Below are 7,594 nucleotides of genomic sequence, written 5' to 3' on the forward strand. Positions count from 1 at the left end.
ATTCCCTGCCATCATGGGATATAATCTGTTTCCCCTGCCCCAGGATGTTAAAAATCACAAGATATGAAATCTGGAGCCTTTCCAGAACTATTAAAAATCACCCAGCCATGTGTCTGAGAATGACACAGTACAGTACTTACAGTACAGTAAGTCAACCAGAGCAGTTTATTATCATTTAACCTACTTGTGAATATATATAAAGAATCGACGATTTTCACCTTATTTTGTAGTGAGTTTTCATATGTTCCTTTAGTTGGGAAGCAGTTTCAACCTCTTTCTTACAGGTTTTACAGATATGGGTTTTGCTTCCGGACAGCTCTTGGCGATGTTCTTCCATATGAAGGGCCAACTGGCTCTGCAAAGTGAACTCATCTCCGCATTCTGAACAGATAAGATTCTGTAAAGGTAATATCAGCTTGATTACCTTCTGGAAATGGGTAAGTATATTTTATGACATTTAGGAAAGTGAACATTTTTTAAAAAAATTAGAAAACCCAGCAGAGTTATAGTTACCATAGTTCTCAACTTACAACCAGTCGCTTAATGACCAAAGCTATGGTGGATTCTAAAAAAAGGTACTTACAACCTGTCTTCAAAGTTATGAGTGCTGCACCCCTCCCGCAGTCACGTGATTGTCTTTTGGAATATTTTTTGTCATTTTCTGGCAAAAAATGCCCATTGGATAAAATGGGTTTGCACTTATAACCATGGGGCTTGCCTAACAACCAAGTTATTTGCTTAACTATCATAAAAGTAGCCATAAAATTAAGTTTAATCATATGCCTCAAATTATGACCACAACAATTTATGACTGAAATTCCAGTTCCAATTGTGCTTGAAATTTGAGGACTATGTGTAAATGGATTTATCGAATCTTTTCTTACCCCTTCATCAATGTCAAACTAAAGGCCCAGTAAATGCAGGACTTCATTATCAGATGTTGTAAAGCAAATCTGTAAAACCTTTTCAAAACTACAATATGTACAGTACTGATCTATTTATAAAATCCAACGAATCACATGATTTACTCAATTGTAGTTTAGTCAGGGATGTACTTTTCAAACTAACTAACAGGTAAGTATGAAATAGGTATCTAAATGAAAAATCAAATAATGATTTTGCCCTTGAATTTCATGACATTTTGCAGTTTAGATATATATAAAAATATGCTTTTAGATATGTAGCTTGGGAAATAAAAGATTTCAATATGAAGTAATATTGTCAATATGGTCTTGCCATTATTTGTAAACTGTTGCAAACAGTTGCCTGCATTTGCTCCCCTAATAACCATTCTGATGCTGAAGCTATACTTTCAAACCTAATGTTATAAACTAAAATCACAATACATCAATTTGAATCTTAATTCCAAATTGGAATCAACCAAACCAAAATATATAAAGAGAAAAACCAGATCATAGTTACATGGCTAGAGTTAAATCGAAAGTTATTTGACATAAAGTCAGATATATCATCTCTGCTTATAATATTATGATACCAAAAGGCCTTTGATGTAAGACAGAAGAAAAGCTGTACATGCTATTTGGAAGTAAGTACTATTAAATTTATTTAAGAATAAATAGAAATTTAGTAAAAGAAAATATTAGGTTCTTATTAAAGTTAGAAAATATATTCTTTTTTTTTCTTACATAATATTAAGAACCAATTTAAGGACTATGTCAAAATAGACACCTTAACTTCAAATACTCATATTGTACAAATATTTAAAAATAAATACAATTACCTCCTCCTTTTCATGAAGCATAATATGAGCTTTAAGACTAGCCACTCTTGAGAATTTTTTGTTGCAAACAGGACACATAGGATCTTCCCCATTGTGAGTACATTTGTGCAATGTAAGATTGAACTCAACATTAAATGACATTGGACACTGGTCACACTGATGAGGCTGTTTATAAAAAAGAAAAATGAAAAGTAAATTTAATAGGCCTATAAAGGAGGGAATTCAAAGTAATTATTCTAAACTCTCATCCTTGACAGTAGTATGTATATAACTTTATAAAACAAGCATGTTTTATAAACCATCTGCATGTAAATACCAAGTCTACATGAAATAATTCCTATTATCAAACTATTTTTATAATGCCAGTGAATTTTAAATATTTCCTTTTAAGATATTCTCTTTCTATAATCTCAGATTTCTAATTTCCAGTATAAATTTTACAACCAATATATTGTTCTATAATCTTAATAAATTGTCTATAGCAGTGATGTCAAACTCCCGGCCCATGGGCTGGATGTGTCACTCTCTGGCCACACCCAAGACCGGTTTAGAGAATGGGGAAAAAGTCCTGATATGTCACATGATGCCGCTGTGAGTTTGACACCCCTGGTCTATAGGTAGGGAAAAAATTATAAACAAAGTTTAGGCATTTGTGGCATTATTTTTTAGCTCAGAAAAACACTCAAAGGATAGTACAATAGCTAAGAGCTTGTCATTGCTAAAATTGGAATAAAATATTTTTATAAAATGAGGTAGTTTTTTTCCTGTTTTTCTCAAATACATATAAGGGAAAGGAAAAACAAAATTCCATAAATCAAATATTTTGCAAAATTAAGAATCTTGAAATTTGATTCATGAAGAAATTAAACAAAATATGCACTTTTTTGTATCAATTTTCTCATTATTTTTTTTCCAAATTAAGTGAGATACATACCTTGTCATTTTGCTCATGATCCCTCATGTGGCGCCAAAACAGTGTGTCTTTTGAAAAAGACCAAAAGATTCACACTTACAGAAGTCTGAAATTTGCCAGAGATAATTATTATTCTGCATTCAGTGCTAGAACACCATCTACAAACAAAGACAACGCATTTTAATGGAATTATACTTTTCATTAACTAATCGTGCCTAGCAAAAATTACCCATGTCCATTTAGATTGTTCTATTCTCATATTTTTAAGAAGACATATATGGCTGAAATGGTCTAAACTGATTCATCTTTATTTTTTTATTAGATTTCTATCCTGCCTTCACTCTGTATTTTACAATAACAACCCTGTGATCTGAGAAGTAGAAGCTGTCTCAAAGTCAATCATTGAGCTTCTCTGAGTGAGTGTAGACATAACTTCAGTCTCCCAACACTTTAAACACCATATCAGCAACTGTTAAAAAGATCAAGAAATGTTTTAGTTTATTCTATTTTAAATGCTAAGTTTAAAAAATTAGGGAAAGTAATGATAAAATAATTAGGTTAATAACTTCTTATAGTCAGTTCAATAAGTGTTGCAATGAAATATCCTTCATGAAAAGATCTAAAGTTTTAAAGGCCAAGAACAAAAATTAAGAACATCTCCCAAATATTTTTTATTATTTTTATTTTTAGATGAAAATTAACAATTCAGAGGAGGCTGAAATATTTTACCTTACTGAATGAAATATACTTCAAAAGACCATTTTTATTTAATCATTATCTGAGTATGAGATTGGACATTGCCTGAATGTATCGCTAGAGTTATAATTTATGGATTTGAGATAATATAGTATTTAAAAGCTTATCTTTCTCTCTCACACCATACACACATCTCTTTCTCTGTGGGTATATATACATATATAAACCACATCAAATTGTATAATTTGATCATATAATAAATTTATGTCTTTCCGCTATTTTCATATTGCCAAATTTTATAATTTAACTACTGCACTAAAAAGAAGCTAAATTTTTAAAACAACCTGAATATTCATCATTATGATCTGTTATTTAAATGAAATCCAATGCTACATTAGTCAAAGGCTTATTAAAATTATATTAATATGGTATCAAGATTCAGTCAACAAATAACAATGACATAGTTCTTACTATCAATATTAATTATTCAAATGATATTCACACAAAATAAATAATCCCAAATTTTGAATTCCAAATCCAACACTTGTGTAATAGGCATCGATATAGGCTCCTTCACTTCTACAATGATACTTAGTGGGTTCATTTGCAAAGTAAACAATGATTTTTTTAGCCACAATTCCCTGCCTAAATCATAATACAGGTAGTCCTTGACTAATGACCACAATTGAGCCCAAAAATTTTGTTGCTAAACGAAACATTTCTTAAGAGAATTTTGCCCCATTTTACAACTTATCTTGCCAGAGTACTGCAGTTATTAAATTAGTAACATGGTTAAGTGAATCTGATTTTCCCATTGACTTTCCTTTTTAGAAGGTTGCAAAACCTTCAGGTTGCTGCAACACTGCAGCGATCATAAATATAAACAGGTTGCCGAGCATCTGACTTTTGATCAGGTGACTATGGGGAGGTTGTAACGGTGGTAAGTGTGAAAAATGGTCATAAATCACTTTTTTTCAGTGCTGTTATAACTTTGAACAGTCACTAAATGAACTGTTGTAAGTAGAGGACTACCTATAGACTAATTTAATACATTGTTTCCAAAATACAACTGCGAGATTAAAAATTTTGGGGACAGGAATTTACTATGAAGCAAAGTATTAATTTTTAGTCTTTTCAAACTGAATTTGCCAAGTACTAATACAGGACAACAATTTGCCTACTTGTCACAGTATTGACAATGATATGTTGTAAGGAAGTTTTTTGTCACAATCTTTTACCACACTTCATTTTAATCAGAGTTGAGTAAATACAAAAATGAAAAATAAACCTTTTCCCTGTTAAACTTATAGCAACATAATTCACTCATGCTGAATTATTATGTTCACTGGATACACATTTTTATCAATTCTGATAAAATAGCAAACTCTTAAAACCAGATTTAAGGAAATAATTTCTTGGTAAACTGGGAAAATACATGCAGAAATCAGGGTGTTAGAACTTTTCTAGCATCTTATTGTTGTCAATTAGGGCTCTTCATGTAATTTGACCTAGAATTAGCATCAGTTCCAGTGTGAGTCTGTGTCATATAACTGCTGTCTGAATGTGATCCTACATATAATGAGCATACAGCAGAAAATTATCCCGCTATCACAATGCATCCAGCAAGTGGCTATCCAAAATTTACTCAATAGGCACATATTTCAGATGATCAACATCCAGTCTACATTATGAAAATTGTCACGTCAAGGAAAAGGCCACATATTACACATACTATTTGCAGATACCTTCAGTTGGAAAAGGAGGCGGATGGGAGACACAACAATATATGAACAAGCAAAAAACAAGAGTTTGAGGTATCAGTATGTGTCTCAGTGAGGCTCCAGGCTCCTATATATATCTACAGATCTGTTCTTTGAGATATCAACTGCACTATGGAGAAGCAATGGGGCAGCACAATGGAGTAAAAGATGAAGGGAGCTATTATGGAAAGGGTAAAAAGCCATACCTAGGTTCTGACCGGATTACAACTATCCAATTTTGCATTTCTCTAGTTCTGTTTGGAAAGAGTTCAAGGAACAGATGTTAGGGCTGAGTTTAGGGCAGAGAGAAATAAGGTTCCCCCAGCAACTGATTTCAAACTATTTAAAGAAAATCCAGGGGGGAAACAGACTAATGATGCTGAGGAAATAAAAAAGTCTTCCATAGTTTTTTTTGGGGGGGGGGTAGTGGGGGAGAGCAAAGTGGGAGAATCTAGCAAAACAAATTATTAAACATTTTCAGAGATTCCTTGAAGTTTTACAAGCAAGGAGGAGGATGTTGTGGATTCTAACTTCTGATGGGTCAGATCAAATTCGGCCCATATCCTATAATCACGATGGATCAGATGTCAGCTAGAAAGCCGCCTGTTTGGCGACTAGCAGAAGTGTGCTGCCTTGCGATAAATTGTAGGGGATGGGAGTTTGCTCCCCCTTCCCCTTTTTCTGCTCTACAAACGGACCAAAACCAGGCCCAGCCGGGAAGCTTCTCAGCAAAACGGGGTGTAGGGAAGGTTGTTCCTCGTTCACTTTCTCCGTAGCCGAAGTAGGCTGTTTATTTCTTTGCCTCCTCGTCACATTCAAAACAACTCTTCCCTCTACCCGGCCGCCGACCTAACGCAGCTCTGCAAAGGTCTCTCTCTCTCTTTCCTAACTGCACTGCCCCAGTTACTGGCCGCAGTCAACCGGGAGAAAGAAACGGGCAGCCCTCCGTCCGTCCCTCCTTCCTTCCTTCCTTCCTTCCTCTTCCCCGGCTCGAGCAAGGGAAGACAGAAACCGCCACCCTCGCCCCGTCGCGTCGAGAAAGAAGCGGACGGGAACGACACCCCCAACACCCCTCGCCAAGCTCCGAAAAAGAGGAATCAAATACATTTCTACCTACCGCCGGAAGCGCAGCTGGCGGCGGAGGGAGGAAAAGGGACGGACGGTACCTACCGCCGGAAGCGCGGCTGGGAGGGTAGATGAGGGAACGGACCCAGATAGGAGGAAGGGGAGGAGGAGGAGGAGGAGGCGGGGATGTTTCTCAGGGCGGAGGGCCCACGTGACCCGGCACGAGGCGAGCGCGTCTCGCGAGCCGAGGAGGAAGAGGCAGGGTAATGAGTTGAGGAGGGGGAGGGGGTGGGGGAGGCGGTCAAAGCGCAAACTGACGAATCGGAAGGAAGGAGCCTGGTGTTCTCCGAGAGAGGATGGCGGCTACAGCACCTCCCTCTCGACCGTGGGGAATTTTGGGAGTTGTAGTTCCAAGTTTACCTGACAGGCTGGTTCCGCCCATCCTGATAATCGAAGTTGTTTTGATTGACGAGGGGTGGTCCCTGGGTCTCTCACCAAGTGGCCCAGCTGGCGAAACTTCCATCGCTCTTTATTTTGATTTTTGGACACGAAGACTGAAAAGACTTATTTGCCTTATAAGGATACTGCTAAAACTCTATGCAGGGCAATGAATAAGCTGCTTCAACAGATTCAGTAGGAAGTGTGGGATGTAAACATTCAGCCATTAGTTCTGTTGTGACTTACTGAGATCCTATGAAGAGGATTCCCCCCCCCCCATCCTTATCTCTTTGGGATAAAATTCTTTCATAGTTTCTTTGTGTTGCAGATGTAAACATAGCATCGTAGGGCTGCAAGGGACCTTGGAGGTCTTCTAGTCCAGGGGTCAGCAACCTGCGGCTCTGGAGCCGCATGTGGCTCTTTCACCCCTCTGCTGCAGCTCCTTGTCATTCAAAATATGCGTCACAACCGCCAATGTGTGACACCCGCCGGCACGTGATTTATTGAGCTTTTCAACCCCCGGTAGGCCAACCATGGATAAATCCAAGAAAAGAAAAGTTTCAGAAGAAAACAGAACGTTTAATTCAACTACATATGCTAGTTTTGTGGCCGCTCAGGAAATAATCAGGCACGGGAAGGGTTTTGTGGCTCCTGCTGTTTTCTTTTCTGTGGGAAACAGGTCCAAATGGCTCTTTTGAGTGTTTAAGGTTGCAGACCCCTGTTCTAGTCCAGCCCTCCAGGCAGGTCTTCTGGTCCCCCCCAAGGCAGGAGTCCTCATATTATCCAGGGCAAATGGTTATTCAGTCTTTTCTTGAAAACCTCCAGCGATAGAGCATACAACTCCCCTTAATTTTTTTTCATTAGTACAGCAGTGTGTCAATACACAGCAAGTACTTCCAAGTTGGTGGGATCAATCAACAGAAAGTTGACTTCCAAGGTGGCTTTAGAGTGGCCATACAAGTTTTGAGAATAGGGTGAGGA

The 7,594-nt window shown here is 37.3% G+C and overlaps 1 protein-coding gene across 4 annotated transcripts in view; it reads right to left on the reverse strand.

Annotated features, from left to right (window-relative positions):
- Positions 1-6,370, reverse strand: part of ZNF236 (zinc finger protein 236) — a 58,046-nt gene extending 51,676 nt beyond the window's left edge. For 2 of the 4 annotated variants that reach the window (XR_015733334.1, XM_087890385.1), the window contains exons 1-4: positions 6,228-6,370; positions 2,676-2,812; positions 1,742-1,906; positions 219-397 (exon numbers count right to left, since the gene is read on the reverse strand). Coding sequence is in view for 3 of the 4 variants with exons in the window: in XM_087890385.1 (XP_087746511.1) it covers positions 219-397; positions 1,742-1,906; positions 2,676-2,702 (371 nt within the window). In the remaining variant the exon portion in view is untranslated. The other 2 variants (XM_087890386.1, XM_087890384.1) reach the window with 2 other exon arrangements.
- Positions 6,371-7,594: the final 1,224 nt, after the last annotated feature.

Source organism: Pantherophis guttatus, chromosome 3 (genome assembly GCF_059756535.1).
Source record: "Pantherophis guttatus breed Tessera chromosome 3, ASM5975653v1, whole genome shotgun sequence".
Taxonomy (NCBI): Eukaryota; Metazoa; Chordata; class Lepidosauria; order Squamata; family Colubridae; genus Pantherophis; species Pantherophis guttatus.